At 47.7% G+C, this 18,029-nt stretch overlaps 5 protein-coding genes across 5 annotated transcripts; 2 read left to right on the top strand and 3 right to left on the bottom strand.

The window, feature by feature from the left end:
- Positions 1–571: 571 nt before the first annotated feature.
- KD926_000147 (cytochrome P450) lies at positions 572–1,480 on the top strand (the record flags this gene model as incomplete). The annotated part of the gene is made up of 1 exon (XM_053104075.1): positions 572–1,480. One exon carries the CDS (start codon positions 572–574, stop codon positions 1,478–1,480), a length of 909 nt encoding a protein of 302 aa, XP_052952642.1.
- A 173-nt stretch (positions 1,481–1,653) lies between these two features.
- KD926_000146 (uncharacterized protein) lies at positions 1,654–7,741 on the bottom strand (the record flags this gene model as incomplete). Its single annotated transcript, XM_053104074.1, has 3 exons — positions 1,654–4,592; positions 4,643–7,633; positions 7,687–7,741. The coding sequence occupies 3 exons, from the start codon at positions 7,739–7,741 to the stop codon at positions 1,654–1,656; spliced, it is 5,985 nt and encodes a 1,994-aa protein (XP_052952641.1).
- Positions 7,742–8,631: 890 nt separating this feature from the next.
- KD926_000145 (uncharacterized protein) lies at positions 8,632–9,081 on the bottom strand (the record flags this gene model as incomplete). The annotated part of the gene is made up of 2 exons (XM_053104073.1): positions 8,632–8,643; positions 8,707–9,081. 2 exons carry the CDS (start codon positions 9,079–9,081, stop codon positions 8,632–8,634), a joined length of 387 nt encoding a protein of 128 aa, XP_052952640.1.
- Positions 9,082–12,002: 2,921 nt separating this feature from the next.
- On the top strand, positions 12,003–14,657 carry KD926_000144 (uncharacterized protein; the record flags this gene model as incomplete). Its single annotated transcript, XM_053104072.1, has 6 exons — positions 12,003–12,017; positions 12,066–12,293; positions 12,700–13,013; positions 13,075–13,352; positions 14,113–14,364; positions 14,416–14,657. The coding sequence occupies 6 exons, from the start codon at positions 12,003–12,005 to the stop codon at positions 14,655–14,657; spliced, it is 1,329 nt and encodes a 442-aa protein (XP_052952639.1).
- A 254-nt stretch (positions 14,658–14,911) lies between these two features.
- Positions 14,912–17,446, bottom strand: KD926_000143 (fungal specific transcription factor domain-containing protein; the record flags this gene model as incomplete). The annotated part of the gene is made up of 6 exons (XM_053104070.1): positions 14,912–15,101; positions 15,162–15,990; positions 16,060–16,180; positions 16,238–16,740; positions 16,811–16,950; positions 17,085–17,446. 6 exons carry the CDS (start codon positions 17,444–17,446, stop codon positions 14,912–14,914), a joined length of 2,145 nt encoding a protein of 714 aa, XP_052952638.1.
- Positions 17,447–18,029: the final 583 nt, after the last annotated feature.

Here is an 18,029-nt window from a genome sequence, read left to right as displayed (position 1 = left end):
GATCGGGTAGTTAGGTCATAGGGTATCACGAAGGAACGTCTTCGGTGGCTGGTCACAGTCCGTGACACAAGCTTCTCTGGGATTATAGGTGGGATGAAAGGATGTATCAAATTCGCGTCTAGATTAGAAAACGGTGTTTCGCGGCTATCAGGAGCAAGAGGTGTATCAGATACAAGATAGGGGAGATCTATTAAATTACCCCCAAAAGGAGATGAGGGATAATGGTCTGAAAACTGGGATAACCGACTTTGTGACATAGTGAGAAGAATAAGGGGAATAGAGAATATAGGAGGGTAGAGAAACTTAGAGAGACTTAGAGAGTCTGAAAGCCCATTCAAGAAAAGATGACTCCAACTGCGCCTTTCCCCCTTTATCCAATAATTCTGTCTTGTCATCCGAAAAAAGCCCCAATCTAAAGAATCAGCGAGAGATACACCACACTTCATATCAAGCATATTATTGTTCGGTCCACGTCGCGATATATCGTTGGATCTCCGCTGTGTAGGCTTTTCATATTGTTTGATGTACCATCCACTAATGTGAAGACAGGCGGCGACCAAGCATTCATTCGATGGAGTTTAGTGTTTATGGAATGGAGTACACCGATTTGCGAGATCGGATTTTTCACCAAATAATTGGTCGAATTTTGTCCATTCCGCGGATTATCCACAAATTGAAGAGTCTTCTGCGATCGACGTACGAGGATCGGCTGAAAGGATTCCAAAAAGACCAGGGACCAGAGGGTGAGCCTCAAGACCTTCTTCAGAAGATAATGCGACATCTCTACGAGACCAACATCCCCGATCTGAACCTTCACTTTGTTGCCACTCACATCATGATCTTCATGCTGGCCGCTTGCGTACAGCCCTATATGCTGACTCCGCACGTTATATTCGACATGCTGGAATCGGATCGCGAATATGGAACAATATCCCAGGTGCAGGAGGAGCTGAGCGAGGTCTTCGGTGAAGCCCGACATGACGAGCCTCGGTGGAGCAGAAATGACGCATCCAAACTGACCAAACTAGACAGTATTCTTCGCGAGTCTCTCCGCCTGAACACCCTCGTGAGCCATAGCATGCCCCGGAAAGTGATGGCCGATGGTCTACAGACACCTGATTGTTTCACCTTGCCTAAAAGCGCGACTGTCTCTCTCCTGGCAAGAACTGTCCAGACAGATCCTGATATCTATCCAGACCCTGATAAATTTGTTCCGTTTCGATTTGCTGGCTCGGACGGCAAGAGGCTCACGGTTATCTCATCGGAATTCTTGGTTTTCGGGCACGCGCAATATGGATGTGCTAGTCAATTTCTGGTAGCCGTGGAGTTGAAAATGGTGCTTGCGTACCTGTTCAGGCATTACGAGGTCGAGTTACCAGCAGAGTATGCAGGTAAACGGCCGCCGGCTATGTGGATCACTGATTTAAAGATCGCGCCGCAAAATGAGAGGATTAGATTGAAGAAGAAAGGGTTTAGTTAGACATGATACTTGTGTACTGTCGTCCAGAATGTGATAAGTGGAACTAGTTCATGTTAGAGTTGAGATTGGTGTAAATTATCATGTTTCTTGGACGGAATCATAACTCCTGTCTCATCCAAATGCAACAATTACAATAAACAAACGTCAATCAATCCGATGAAAGGAGTGTAATATCACTCGTCCCGAGCAAACAAAGCCAAGATCTCATCCCTGTCAAAGGCATCAGCCACATCCAAAGCAGTAGCTCCCTCTTTATTCTCCGCTGTCGGGTCCAATCCTAGCTCAAGGAGCAACTCGAAGATCATCACATCCTGATCTTGCAAGCCCTCCACATCCTCCCCTCGACTAGCAACTGCATGCAGCAAGGTATCCCCGCTATCATTTACCGCAAATATATCATGCTCTGCGAACACGCGTCGCATGTCATCCATATCAGGCGAAACGCGCGGCTCTATGTCGGAACTATAATATCGTACTTTGCTGACATAGGCGAAGATGGGAGTATTGCCTTTGTTGTCGCGAGCTTCGCGGCCACAACCGGCGTCGATGAGTGTTTGATAGAGCGCTGCATAATTACAGAAATAACGGTCACGGTCATTTTCCTTGCCCAGAGAACTACGCTCTTGTCTTCCCTCATCGGACAATTCCATCAGTGCTGGAATTATGCAATGAAGGACTGTGACACCGTTGAGGAGAGGATCAAGAGGGTCCGCGCCGGCCGCCAGTAGCGATCGAACGATCTTCAAGGGTGGTATTCTGAACCTGGACTCATCGGAATCGGATTCGGAACTATCGATCTCCCCGATTAATGCACAATGTAGCGGCGTTAGACCATGCTTATTGCGCACTGCTGAGCGTGCACCGTGCTGGAGAAGCTCTTCAACTACATTTGTCAACCCGGAACAGATAGCATAATGCAGAGCTGTGGAACCTGAATTATCAACGGAGTTGAGGTCAACACCACCGCGAATTAGCTCTATCGCAGCAGAGACCTCTGCCATATATATGTCTCTGGCTAATTCGAAGTTGTGGTACCCGCGCAAGTTGCATGCTCGGATGAGAGGTGTTTGGCCCTGTGCATCTCTTGTTTCAAGGTCGAAGCCAGCAGCAATAATGGGATTCACTCGTGCATTGAGCGAACATATCTCATGCAGGACTGAAGATGTCCCATCATAGAGGGGTTGGTGAGGATTAGCACCATGTGCAAGTAGAATATTCATTAGCATTTCATTTTTTGCAGAGGCCTCCTTGAGTGGTGTCTCGTGTTTGTCCCTCATCCGCTTAGATTGCATTTGCATCTTATAGACCACATTTGGATCAGCGCCTGCCTTGAGGATCATTTCCAACGCCGCATGGTTCCCTGCCCGTATTGCGGAGGCAACTATAGGCTTGTTATTTAGTTCTGCACCGTGGCCCAGCAGTATTTGAACGATTGACAAGTCTCTTTTGTTCTCCAACGCGTCCTGAAGAGGTGAACGTTCATTGTCAGCTGAGCTAGCATTCACATCTGCCCCGAACCTGAGTAGGATGTCAAATGTTTCATCGCACCAGAGGCCGAGCTCGCTGGCATCTGGCTCACCGGCAGCCAATGCAGCCTGCAACGGGGTTCTGCCTTTCCGCAAGAGCTCGGTGTCTGCTCCTGCCTCGAGTAATATGGTGAGCGCCCTAGCATACCACCAATACTTACCCGAGGCTAGTCTATGCAAGGCATCAGAGGAGTTGAGTCGTTTCTTGCTCTCCGTATCTTGGACATGATTCCCATCGTGGGGTACGCGCACAACAACTTGTGTCAAGAGGCGGATCATTTCAATGTTGCAAAGAGTCCGCTTAGTAGCAGAATTAACAAGTGACGGTAGGACATCGGACAGATTCTCAATACATGTAAGGAGGGTTTTTGCCATTGATAAAAGGCCCCATCGGGCACAAAGCTGCAGAGCGGATATTTTGTTGCTTTCCGTAAGGGTGATCTTCGGTGAGCGTAGAAGTTCTTCTAATAGCTTCACATTACCAGTGGAAACCACGCGTTTCAAAACTGTGTCATTTCCCGAGGACGCTGGCATCCTGTCGATTAATCTTGCGAAGTCTTCACAGGTAGTCGTGCATAATGCTTCTCCAAGAGGGTCCAAAGGCAACGATCTTAAACTTTCGGTCGAGGCGTAGACCCGGGACGTGGTTGGTGCTAACTCGTCCACAACTTCGGATAGACCAAGGATTAATGCAATGTCCAATGGTGTATTGTTGTCGTTGTCCCGTTCTATCGGGTCGGCTCCAGCTGCGAGTAGAAGATGCACGACCTCTCGAACTGATGGAGAATCTTCCTCGTCACTAATCACAAGCCCTAAAGTCTCTAATTTCTCAATCGAACCTTGCGAGCTATCTTCGGTGTTTTCCAGCCTTGCCTGACATGCGTTTCGCCTGCGGTTATATTGTGGGACTTGGTCAAACTCTGCAACAGCATGCAATGGTGTCTTGCCTTGTCTATCGCATATGTTCGGCCGCAAACCTGCATCGAGTAAGAGCTTTACTGACTCGTATCTTCCAGATCTGGCAGCATCATGGAGCGCTGTGCGACCCTCGACGCTAACATCATCCAGCGGCAATGACAGTCTCTTGTAAGCCTGGAGTAAGAGACCTACGGCATTCGTCTGCCCTGCCTCCGCAGCGAAATGAAGAGCGGTTCGTCCATGGATGGTCTTTGCTCCAATATATGCACCATGTTTCATTAATAATAAAACATTAAAGTCGGAGGCCGTGGCTGCAATATGTAAGGGAGTGACAAGCTCATGATCCTGGGCATTGATATGAAATCCCAACTTGGAGTCCAGCAGAAATTCGAGTCGTGTTACCATTCCTCTGCTCCTGTCGTTCGGGATTGCGGCAGCAAGGTGCAGTGCTGTTCCTCCCCGATAATTGCGCACATGAATAGGGGCATTTAGTTGAACGAGGGTCTGCGTGAAATAGCTCGCCGAGCTCCACCGATGTGCGATTGTTTCGTGGAAGATCGAATTACCGTCATGATCGACACTGTTGATATTGGCGCCAGCATCAATAAGCATATTTACCAGGGACTTTGCATGTTCAACTGATTCGACGGTTGATGCGTAATGCAGCGCTATAACTATCAGCATCTCGTGCTCAAAATGGGTGTTCAGGAGCTCTTACCTGACTTTCCCTGAAAGTCTACTGCCTTCACATCCGCGCCCAGACGCAATAGCCCACCTATGCAACGATTATCATATCTAGTCTCGGCTGATAGCGATGTGAGGAGCGCTGTGCGACCGACGAAGTCTCGCGATTCTAAGTTTGCTCCATGTTTTATCAACATCCTTAGAATAGATTCCGACTCGTGCTCATCAGCGGTAGTGTGCCACACGAACTCGGCCAGCGGCGTTCTCCCGGCGTGATTTCGGATGTCCGAATGTCCGAGAAAAATCCATTGGTCGGCCTTCTGCAGTGACGACGATGCCAGGATGCAATGCAGTGGTGTATTTCCCCCCGAGTCCTGTGTGTGAAAGTCGCCATTCAGTTCCGCAAATACACGTGGATCTATCAAGCTTCCCTCCTTCCCAGCGACATGGAGCGGTGTCATCCCATCTGTTCTTCTAGCGGCATTGATATCAGCGCCAGCATTCGCAAGTATTCTGACGATATCCTCCTCCCCTGGGTAATCGCTAAGCTGATGAAGCAGAGTTTCTCCATTGATGTCTACTATGGAGGCGTCAGCTCCATTCTCAAGAAGCCAGGAAATGAACTCGACAGCAAATTTTTTGCAGGAATGATTCGAAAAAGCTCCCCAAGCAAAAAGTGCCGTCTGTCCTTGATAGTCGGTTGCATTGATATCACACCCTGCATTTATGAGAAGTTGAAGCACCTCTCGATTCTTTTTATGGGCGCCGGTCAATCTCGGTCTTTTAATCTCAGAAAGTCCAGCCCAACCGTGGACAGGTGTAAAGCCCATGTTGTCTTTTTCTTCTCCTTGATATGCCTTTGAGTCGTGACTTTTCTTTGGTCTGTCGAGGGATCGAATGCCGATGTCTGCTCCATTTTTTAGCAAAACCTCAACTGTTGCGCTACTCTGAGACTTTGCGGCGAGATACAAGGCTGTGTCTCCGTGATGAAGGTCGTCAATTCCGCGGCGAACTTTTTCGTCTTCAAGAAGAAGCGTAACGATCTGCGCTTGGCCGCTTGATGCAGCCATATGTAGAGCTTCCCGACCCTGTGTCGAGGGATCAATATATGCTTGCAGCTCTACCATGGTCTCGACATGCCCGCCTCGGCATGCATACGAGAGAGCTGTCTCTCCTTTCTCAAAGTTTCCCCATCTTCCTCTGTAACATCCTGACTCGTCTTCTTTTTTCTCTTGTACCGCAGCCAGAGGATCTGCTCCTGCGGCCAATAGAAGACGCACAACTTCTGACTCATTGAGCTTGGCGGCGTAATGAAATGCATTCATCATATCATCGTCGACCCAGTCATACCGAGCCTTGTAGTTGAGAAGAGTTTGCACAGTTGCAGCGTGTCCCGTCATAGCAGCATAGGTGATGGGCGTACGACCGTAGCCATCGCGACACTCTATATCGGCTCCATTGATAAGTAGGTGCTCAGAAAATTCACTAAGCCCACTGTGTGCAGCCATATGGAGAGGTGTCAGGTCGCTGTGTGTGGGTATATCTCGACTATTCAACACGCCTATCCACCACGTGAAGCATTCATGGTTATTAAAAAACTCATCCAGAAGATATATTAGCTCTTCGACTTCGTCCACCATGAAAGCATGGAACGGCCATTCTTTCGATGCGTATCGTAGCGTGGGGAATCGTTGCCACAGAGCCTTCAGATTGTTAGTGGGATCTTCAATATACTGCTCCGGACATTCGATGCAGCAGCGTGTGATGTATTTTATGCAAGCGCGTGTTATGTTTGCATGAGCAGTCTCAGGGTCAAGGACGGGGAATTCTCTCATATCTTGCCCATCCTGAATGTGGCTGACGTCTCTGTTCAGGAGGAACTCGGTCATTGAGTGGTGAATTATCTGGATCACTCCATCTTCGCAGACCTCCAGGAGTGGGCCGCAGGTGCTACGAATAGCATGTTTGGCATCTTGGCCTTCGGTAAGGCCGCCGCGATCGGGTAGTGAGTCGACCATTGTTGCTATCTCCAGCAGACGCAGCGGTCTCACTGCGTATACCACGAACTCCAAGACCAACCGCTGGAATTCTCGGGTTGTCTGAGAACGAGCGGCGTGGTCACGCAGGATAGTCGTATACATGCTTCCTAAACCATCCGGTAGTTGGCTCAGTTGCGAAACAATTGTAGTCGGGTGGAGGAGTAGCTGATCAATGACTAGCCGAGCGTATAAAAATAGCCCCTTCCCCCGGTCGCATATTACCTCTTTGATTTCAGCAGCCTCGCCTTCGGTCAGGGTAGCCTCGGATTCGAGTCTCTGGGTAATGTAGATCGCGATGTCTTTATCCACGTTTCGGCGATCTAAGCGTAGGTCGACGAGACAAGACCCTCCGAGATGCTTCTCCAAGTGAGGCAACTGACGACTAGTCAGGATCAACTTGATCGATTGAGGTGACTTCCGTCCCAGGTTGAGAACGTCTTGCAGGAATTGATCGTGGCCCGGCTCCATCTCATCCAGGGCGTCAATCACGCAGTATACTTTGGGCATTGCAGCCAAAGCAGACACAAGGCACTTCCACAGCTCGCTGAACGGAACACTCGCTATATATTTATTCTGGCCGTTCAACTTCTCCAGCGCCGATTGTAGCACTGGAGAGTGGTCCAAGAGAGTATGGCAGAAATCTCTCAGGAGCGAATGTGGAGTTCGATTCGCCTCGATAATCTCTCGGAAGAAGAAAAACAGTACCGGCGTATCTCCCCGTTGCTGTAGCCTTCTCACCATACTGGCTGCAACAACTGACTTTCCACTTCCTGGAATTCCTCGGATCCAGAGATCGCCGATCTCATTGGTGTCGCTCCATCGACGGTACTGGTTTGTGTCGAGGATCCATTCTCCGGTGCCGGCCACATGAGAGTTAAGGTGCTTGCGATACTCACTGGCTGGCGAGGTTGTATCGGTCGGAGACAGCCATGCTTTGAGCTCTTGGATCACACGCAGTAACTCGCTTTTACTCCTGGCAGTGGTCTCTGCGGCCAATTAGTTGGTAACAACATATTGGTGGTATCATTATCAATTTTACCAGGAAAGGGGACAACGACATAATTGTCCGCGTCGTCGCCGAACTCATTATTCATTGTTAGCGGTGATGGGCAGGATATTGTTCATGAGATCATGAAAGAACTGGGCGATCGCAGCTATTTAGTATGGTGTTAGCTGGCTAGTCAGAGCCAGTGCCTAGCTCATCCCAACAGTGCCTCATTTTCTGTTCCTATCATTGGCTCATCTTGCAATCTAGCCTGTCGTTCCCACTCTTGAAAATAGACCAATCTGTTGTTTCTAACCTCCAAATACACGGAGTAAGGCTCACTTTCTCCGCTTTATAAAACCCACAGTGATCAAACAGAAATGAATGATCCACTTCAGAGCTTCGAGTGCCTAGAATTTTCCACTGCCTCAAACCATTTGCACAAGGTTCCTACACAAGGCTCCCACATTGGGTTATCCATTTTCAAACCGTTTTTCCGTGTTCTTGGTCTCATTAATACCGTTTGAGAAAGCAACAACGAGATTTACTGCTGGTTATGTGCCCACGCTAGCGGCCCACACTCCACTTCATTTATGTTGGCCAGTAATTGGATACATATTTTTAGGCAAGTACTTGCTAGGACCCAATGGCCCCTTCCAGCCCATTCTCTACAGGCTCAGGGAGTGTAGAAAAAAGAATAAATACTCCAAGCAGTATAATAATATTGATTGAGTTAGTGATAAGTTTCGAAATTGATCATCTCAGCGGGCAGAAGGCCAGTGCTGATCGAGATATATTCCCGGGACAAACTTCATGCGATTGATTGAACGATTCAATTCCCAATTCATACAACCAAAAAGGCAGCTGTTCAAAAATGAATAATTCATTGTCTCCCTGACAGCAATCATATTGGGGAGTAATGCATTTCAGTAAGTAATTCGCCGGGATATATCCCTACACCCATCCAGGTAACTGTGGAATGACCTGCCTCAGGTTCATTCACTGGGTGTTCTGCAGTATTGTTAGCCAGAATTCCCCCCTCGAACCTAAAATCAAGATAGGATGTTCACATACACAAGCAAAGGACTGGATCGCCGCATTGAAGCAATCCTCTCCCTCCACTTTCTCCGCCACGCCCTTGCGGCCTCGGTGTTTAAAAAGCCGGCACTCCTTCGAGTGACGGACGCGCACACTTGCGGCAATCAGCTGCTTATTTTTACAGCTTTCCTTGTGGTCTTCCCCTCCGTTCCAGTACTGGTGGAATTTCACGTGACTGTCTCCGCTGTCGAAGTTGTGGCACGTCTTCGTGTCGGTCCCGTAGTAGATCTGGTATTTGTTCGGATTTCCGGGGCCGCAGTCCTTTGTGTTGTCGTAGGCCGTGTCATGCCATGCAGAGGCAAATGAGGCAAGGGAGATGAGGGCTAGGGGAATGGTGGCAGAGAGCATCATTCTAAATGGCTTGGGGAGGTAGAAATAGTGATGAAGAGTGTGTAGTGGTATATTGTGTGTTTTGTTTTCTTGGGTGAAGGTTCTGGGCCCGCGCTTGCTTTGTATATCCCTCATCATCCATATTGAACCGCCTACATTTGGTTAAAAGAGTGCAGGCCGTGTAGGAGTTCATTTCAGCTGATCTTTTGTTCCCTCCAGCGAGTATCGACCGAAAAGTCAACCAACAGGAATGCGACAAAATAGACAGATCATGGGATATCAGCTGCTTTACCATTGTGCTGTAAGGTAGCGGCATGCCAGCTGAGGCCTTGGCCGGTTTATTAGCTCAATTAGGATGGGCACTGTCGATCATTGCCTCTCAAACACCCCGGGGCTTTATATGGGGACGGAGTAAGCAGACCCGGGAAAGGAATTTCATAGACAGAAGCGTTCGGGATCATGAGTGGTGGGGATTGGTAGACATATATCGCGCCAAAGGTTGCCTCGATAAATTTGTTGCCAATTAAATGGATTACTTTTCAGTTGACTCTGAGTGTACTAACCGATTTGTCACCAGCGCGAGCAGTTTGATTATGTAGTAAAATGTCGTCTTCCTCGCCGTCAGTCAGTCGCTATAGACGAAGTTGCGGGTTTCACTTAGTCGAGAAATCACGAGCTTACTATTGGGAAAGAATTGGTCCAGATGGCCGGGCATGTTTAGACTAATGTTGATCATCATACTGGCTGTTGCCAGCAACAGGTAGGCTCACTGATGGTGAGATCTACCGAAGCATTAGGTTCTATGAGCGAGTAGGAAACCACGCCGACGTAGAGAACTGGAAAGCCGGCTGAACATAGAGACGTCCAAAAACCTCAAGAAACTTGGTGGAGATAAGTACAAGGCCTTGAAATATATCTTCGACGACAACCTTCCATTTGGTGGGATTATGGGAGGACTTTGTATTCGGGCCGTTCAACCGCTAATTTACTATGAATCGCCTAGAGGTATGATCCTGACCCGTATCTTAGAAGTATTATGATTTGACTAGTGAGGTAGGAGTTAGCACATTATATTCGACATATTTCTAAAACTTGGAGATTTATTTGTCGTGATACTCGTCTCTTTAGTCTCGTGGATAGTTGCACTGTGAAAATACTGGAAATTCTTACACCAGAAGCGATCTACCACGCGAGCGTTATAGAGTAACTAGCAATGAAAGGTCAAATATTCCTGAATATTAACAGGGCGACTGCCCTTGACCAAATGTTGCCTCGAATTCTCCAAGTACAGGGGCGTGTTCCTTCCTTTTTCTCTTTTTTCAAGGATATACTTTATCTGGAAGCATGCACCCAATCACTCCGCCCACTACTGCCTTCCAGGCAGAGAGATGGCTTTTCGACAGACATTCTACCGGAGTTTGGCTAATACCAGCCAGTCACCAGTGATACTCAGAATCCAGACAGGATTGGATAAATTTAGACATGCTAATGGAACAACGGGTACTTGATGGTGTTTCTAGCAGCAATGCGTGGCTTCGGCGTTGAAGAACGTCAATCATATTTGGCCGTACTGGCTCTAGAACTGGGGTTTGATAACCGTGGATCCAAAGGCTTCTAAAGCAGGAACCTGACTATGTATGTCCCATGGCCTTTTTATTGCGGAGTTGTTCTATGCATCAGTACCCAATTAACATGGATGAGGTGGAAGGCTTAGCACGAGAATTGGCAGAGAGCATTTGTGCATGCGCAAGGCCGAAGGATAGATGCGACAGCCCTGAAATCTCCTGTTCCAAGGAAGTCCCCAAAGAATTACGGTGTGGCGTGCCGGACGATGTCAATTGCCAGGAATTCCAAAATGATCTAAACGTCGACACTGTCTACAACTGTAACCCAGCCCCCTGGCATCACTCAGCGTCGCTCATTTTCAGCGCGATATGTTCCTCTGCTTTTTCGGGAAACATGACATCCCAAGAAGCTTCGACAAATCACTTGAAGACTATAGAGGGGATCGAATATCGGACGATATAGCACAGGTGAAGATCAGGAGCTGAAGTTGGCGTTTTTGCTCTCACCTAGTAGAGAAATTACTTTTCGTGTATGTATCGATAGCAGGGATACTATCTCGACAACGTGACTTGAAGGGCCACGATCATAAGAGAAGCATAAGAGTACACTTATGGGCCCCTCCCATCTTCGGAGTATAGCTGATGTGATGGGGAATTGTGTTATGAATTGTCCTACTTCTTTTTAGAGTTGTGAGAGTATGAATTGAACACTTGTTACATGTATTTGTATTATTGTGCTAAAGAGCAGCAAATGTAAGTGCGGAATACTCCGTATTGTGATTGGTAGACAACACGCCGACGGTGGTCATAGGAGTTAGTCCACCTTTCTCGTTATGCCTGACCTGACAGAATAAAGAAACTAGTGAAAAATGGGCCATTATTTCAATTAATTTCAATTATAAAAATTCCGTGCCCGCCCATTGGTCAGTTCCGGCAGGGGTATAAACCAAGCAATACGATTGCGTTGCATCAACTAAGAAATGCACATTTGCGCCTAGGCGCCTTTTAAATTGACGTTCTAGGTTTTTCCTATTTAAAGACAATAACCCTCCGTCCTATTGATAGCTTTGTAGGTTCACAGCTGACAATCCGCTAGAACTGCCGGAATCAACCCAACAGGCCATCCGAGAGGAATACTCACATCAACTCAGCTTTACGGATGGTGATATCTATCGAAAGATCAAGCTCTACGAAGGAGTACAAAATGGTGCCGAGGCAGAGAAATGGAAAGCACGCCTTAGCGACACCAAGGCCAGAAACCTTAATCGGTTGAGCAGCTCTTTATAAAAAGACCTACAAAACGCCTTCGATGAGGTTCTTCCATTCATAGGGCTATGGGATGGTTTCCTACCCGGGTCATTTAACCGTCTATTTCATATGGATTGCCCAGAGGTACGGCTAGGTCATCTTAGAGATCTACATGCACTAAACTAGACACAGGAACCGGCCCATTATATTCGCCACATTCATAAGACTTGGAGTTTCATCTGTCATAATCCTGAAATCAGCGGCCTCGTTGACGGTAACACCGTGAAGCTCTTGGAAACTCTTACCCCAGTGGCGACATCAGATCAGTCCACTATCAAACGGCTTGCGCATAATGGCGAGATATTCTCCAGCGTCGATAGCCTGACCGTAATGGAACAGATTGTCCCTCGTCTGTTCCAAGTTCAAAGGCGGATTCCGTCCTTTTTACTTTTTTCGAAGATACAATCTATCTGGAAGCCTGCATTAAATCACTGCGCCCATTACTGCCGCCAAAGCAAAAGAGACAAAACAAAGTATTCGACAGTTCTTCTGCCGCTATTTTACCGACATCGAACAATCACCAGGTATAATCAAAATACAAACAAATAATAGCAAATTCAGGAGTGTTCGTGGGGAAACGGACCAGCGCAAGGCGTTTGGCTACCTCACGATATTTCTTGCAGCCATGCGTGACTTCCCCGTGCTGAGCCGGACTGCCCCTCTACAGTCACACGGAGAAAAAAAGCCCCTGGTTGGAGGGTCCATCGAGGAGCGTCAACCACATCTAGCGTTATTAGCGCTGCAAATGGGGTTTGACACCTCCTAGATCCTGGCCCTTGCGAACAAAGATCCTGACATTGCAGCTGCTAAAGAGTTTATAAAATGGTGTCGCCCTACAGACCAGCATGAAGCCAACAATTATGAAGCCGAGAAGCTTTTACGGTACATAGCAGGAAAAATGGGGGTTATTGAAAGTCCAAAGGACAAACGTGCTACTCCTCAATTTGTTGGTGTTGTCAAAGTGCCCAAGAAATTGCGGTGTGGGCTACCAGACAATAGAACCTATAAAAATGGTCGGAATCATTTATTTCTCGACACAATTTACGACTACAACCCGCCCTTTGGACAGTATTTGACGTCGTTAGCTTTTCAGCGAGATATTTTTGTCTGTTTTTGTGGGATGCATAACATCCCACAAGAGGTCAGCAGAGATTGCGCTGCGGTTCAAATCACTCACCAGTTCAACCCTCAGGCTTAGCACTGGAGGGAATAAGCGAGAACAACAGCTACCACTGGCGAAAGGTGCAAAAACGGGACCAGCGGAGGTAGAGTCACGGGTATTCAAGGGTGCAGCGGTGCCAGAGCGGCCCTTAGGGGCAGACGATGAGGTGCCAGAGGGGGCAGTTCTTGCTAAAGGTGAAATTAACTTCCTTGTTGCTGCGCTCCTTGCGCCGGGCCATGTCCAGTACGGCAGCCACGGTATCAAATGTCTTATAACTAAAGGATTTACTGATGTAAGGAACTAGAGTGTATTAGAATTTGGTCACACGCTCCTCTTCAGGGGTCTCGGCGCAGATCCACAAGGGGAGAAAGCGCTAATAGTAAGCCGATATAGATTCATTTCTGTCTTGTTTTACAGTGATTAACTGCCTCTTGGCGTATCCCTTGAGGAAGTAGATACCTAGATACATTTCGAGCTCCTTCATAAAGGTCTGGTAGGTCACGAGACTTCTGCATCGAATGTCTCAGGATATGATATCATCCAATAGGAAACTTCTGAACTGACCTCCAAAAAGAGAAATTCATGGAGCTTCTGCCTTGATGAAATGGACCGACAACCTTTACCTGACTTTTTGTCAATTTGCCCATCGGCGCTTTGCCTAACACTGAAGTTCCCGATGTGATCATTTTGTAGCGTCCATGGGCGCAGCACCTCCTTCCTGCAGGGTAAATCTTTAGAGTCTGAGCCATGATATGTTTCAATTGTGCAGCGGTGGCACTTTCGCAGTCAAGTAAATCTCACGACGACCACCTTGACCCAGGACCACCGATGGACACCCTAGACGGCACATGAGGAAATGCAGTGGAGAAGTGGAATCTAAACTTGATCCGCCCTGTGGAGGTTGACTTTCGATAACATTTATAACCTCCCATCCGTCCACTTCAGCTTTCATATCTCCATTTTCCTCTACTACACGACAGTCTTTACACAGTACTATCATACTACTTTCGCTCACAGTGAAGGTCTTCGCCCTAAGTTCTCTCGTCCCTCTGGTCGCCGCCATGCCCGGCCGCCGCCAGGAATCTGCTTCCACCGGCTCCTTCGGCGTCACTGCTGCTCGCTCTGGCTCGCCCATCCACTTTCTGCCTCTGACTGCTGCCGGCTCGTACATCTATCTCGGTGGCAAGAGCCAGACCTATATTGCGGAGGGCGTCCCGCTCAGCAAGTCGACCAACGACACCATCCTGGCCGGCTCCCGTTACCTTGTATGTACATTTCCACATCTCGCAGCGCAGCTCTCCCACTAACGATTCAAAGAAGTCGTTTTTCCCGGCGGCCAGGAGATCTACGTCGATGCTTGCGGTGCTCTGTCCTTCACCACCTCCCACTCGGGCGACATCCCCGAAGGCTCCTCCGAGGGTCCCTTCAAGTACATTCCCGGCAAGAACGGCGGCCTCGGCACCTGGAGCTACGGCTCCAGCTTCATTGCTTGCCCTACTGCTTCCAATGCCACTACCACCCCCTACAGCCGCCGCCGTATCGCTGCTGCCGCCCCTAAGTAGCAGGTCTTCTCTGCTCAGAAGAACGCCACCGTCCCCACTGGCAACATCAACGACTGAGATCCTGGTGACCTGATTTCTGAAAGGTTGAGCTAATATTGAATGATTGTAAATCGAATTTCTTTTCTGGCTTCTTCGTACATATACATTCCTTTGTGATTATATTATAGACATGCCGTAATGCCGTATCTCCACATTGATAAATAGTTCTATTATCCAGGCTAACCTAGAAAAGGTGTGAATTTCTTGCAAAGTGCTTAAAGTATCCAGGGATCAATATTAGCGAAATCGCCATTGAGCCACTGTGACATGTAGGCCAGATCTATGTCGTTGGAAAGAATATTCGGGTTAGAAAAACAGGGTGCGACGCCCCTTGAATGATTGATATCCGAACCCGCCGGTTGAGGAAGGCGAGTGAAATCAGGTTCTGGAATCTCTGATTCCTGGCTTAAAAGAAAAATAATCCAGTTAGTAGAGGAACAAGAAGTTATTGAATTCGAGATATACTCAAGCCATGGAAACTCTTCGAATAGACTCGAACAGTGTTGCAGCTCCTGGCTGGATGACTGAATAGCCTCTTTCACGCACTCCATCACATCGATACTGAGCTTTTTGCCCGTAGTTGGACCGATGTGCTCCATCTGGTCAAGGCAGTGAATGCCTCGATTGACATAGCTCAAGATATCTTTGGCATATTCGGGGTCAACGCCAGGTCCAATGACATCGTAGAGTAATGTCACACAGGCGGCGATGAGAAACGCAGCAAAGGAAGCATCGTTACGTATATCGGGGAAGCGTTTGAACATTACCTCATTGCAAAGTGTTACAATGCCTTTGGCTGCACTGATGCAGGCAATGACCGATTCCTCGAGCTTGACAAAGCCAGAGAAACTTTCTTTCGCTTCTATTTTCGTTTCGAAAAATGATGTAAAGACGAGAGCAGGCCGATGAATGACCATACGCATCATGTGGTGATTGATACCCAAATGAGCGCGCTGAATCTCCTGCCACTCTTGGCCGATGACGCACTTTTCGTCGAAAAAGTGCAGATATGAGGGCAATGACTGTGCAATGACATCGAGCGTCGTGTCACATTCCTGAACCACGGGGTCAATCTTTTCCAGATTCTCCACTGTCTTCATACTCGTCGATGAGTATATGCTCTGAGCGGCTTTCTCAGCTAGGCGACCAATCCCTGCCATTGATCGGACCCATGCACATTCTTTTGTAGGCCTACCGCTAACCAGGTCCTCCAGCGTGTAGATATTCTCGACTTCGGGAAGATCTTCTGGATATGAGACATCGATATAGTCATCCAGTAAGCTTGTCGGACGACCTGTGAAAAGCGAGCACATCCTTTCGTTGCTGTACATGATCCAAAAAGTTACACGTAGCCGGTGCATACTAAAGCTGTTGCCATTGGCTACCTGGCTCCGGTTAATTCCCAGGGACAAAGCTGTTCGGGCAGCATGCCCCAGGAGTAGGTAAGTCTCATTGGGGCGCATCGCTTGCAATGAGTCCATGGCCTAGAAGTTTGTCAGTTTTCAGAGTAAATGTCAAAATGCAGGAAGCCTTGAACAGACCTTGAGCAAAAGGAATTGAAGAATCTTGAAGCTGGGCTCTTGAAAGACAAATGAAAAATCGCTACTCTGGGAAGAAAAATATTCGGCCCATTTTTCGAGATCGCTCGCCGATTCATTTGCTGTTGGTCGAGAAACGCGGGCTCCCAAGGCCAATATCATGAAGATAATGTCTTTCGATACCATGTCATGTCTAGAGCCCGGTGGACCCCAATAGGCTTCCCACATGGAGATTGTTTCTGAGCGAGAAATAATGGGTATCAAGGGATGGACAAGTCTGAAATATGCACTGAGAAAGGCATCGCACTTCGATTTATCCAAAATTGCTTCCTTATTGGTTCTTGCGCCCATTTCATCTTGTCGTGCGGAAAAAATGAAGTTTTCTAGGCCCCATTTTTGCAAACCATCAGGAATAGGCTTCTGCTTTTGGTCCAGATCAGAGCCGTGACTTATTTCATGAATACGCTGGTAAACGCGTTGAACTAGGTTTAGATAAGAGGATGGACCTAATATTGTAGAATGGTCAAACACTTTCCCATCAGAAACTCATGATAAATTTCCCAAAAAAAGGCATACCGTAAAATTGGAAAGATCCGTTTTTTGTGTTGGAAACTCCAATCCCCGCACGCATCTCCGTCTGCCTTTTGAGCTGAACTGGATCGTATCGCGCGCGGTGCGAGATTTTGACTGGAGAGCGCCCCGGTGTATCTGTGGCTCTGGGCTGCAAATTTAGCCCATGAGGAAGAGTGACAGGGCGTTTTCGTCGAGATGGTCGGCCTTCTATGCGATATGTGCAAGGAAACCCATGCTGCCAACAGTTGGCGCAAGGTTTATTACCATCGCATTTCACCTTCCGGGCCCGGCAGGCTTCACAAGCTCGACTGATACGAGACTTTTTCGCCAATACTGTAGAAGGCCGTAGACTTTCAGGGTCTTCTTCCATTCCCAGAAAGGTCCACGTCCTAGTCCCAACGAAGCGGTTGAATGCGGATTGATCGGTTGAGCCTGAGTATCCACAAAACTGAGCGTAATTTGCAATGAAGTGACTTGTGCTCTACAAAAAGTGATAAATTGAGGACTGAGAGGTGCGACAAGAGATGCCAGCCTATCTTGAGGTTGCAGAGATTTTGGGTGCCTAGCGAATCGCGATTTTAGAAAGGTAGATTGCAAGGTTCCCGAAGTTGGAGGCAAGTGTCGGAATGTGTGGAGCATTAGGTACTGGCGTGTTAATTAACGTAGGTAATCCACAAGCGAGTGAAACACCACCCGCATTTTGACCGCAATTAAAAACCTCTTCAATTCAACCACCAACCATGCCTCCAAAGGCGCGTCAAAATTCAAGAAATTCAGTAGAACAAGAGGGAAGGATCTTATTAGATATTTCTTCATTTAAAAAGGAAGAATTCAAGCCAATTCGTGAAACTGCACGCGTCTTTAACATCCCGCATACAACTTTATCTCGTCGGCTTAATGGAACAACATACCGCAGCGAAACACGCGCAAATAGCCATAAATTGACTGAAAACGAAGAATATTCGCTTGTACAATGGGTTCTATCATTAGACGGACGTGGAGCAGCTCCCCGACCCTCTCATGTGCGAGAAATGGCCGATATTCTACTTATTCAGCGCGGTACTACACCTATTCAATCAGTCGGAGAGAACTGGGTATACAACTTGATTAAACGGCGCGATGAACTAAAGACACGCTTTTCTCGAAGATATAATTACCAGCGAGCGAAATGGGAAGACCCAAAACTTATTCAGGAGTGGTATAATCGCGTGCAGATTACTAT

This window comes from Aspergillus affinis (assembly GCF_023601865.1).
Source record: "Aspergillus affinis strain CMG 70 chromosome Unknown NODE_103_length_130260_cov_86_642442, whole genome shotgun sequence".
In the NCBI taxonomy this organism is placed as follows: Eukaryota; Fungi; Ascomycota; class Eurotiomycetes; order Eurotiales; family Aspergillaceae; genus Aspergillus; species Aspergillus affinis.
Note: the sequence above shows the minus strand (reverse complement) of the source record. Positions and strands in the feature narration are given on the sequence as shown.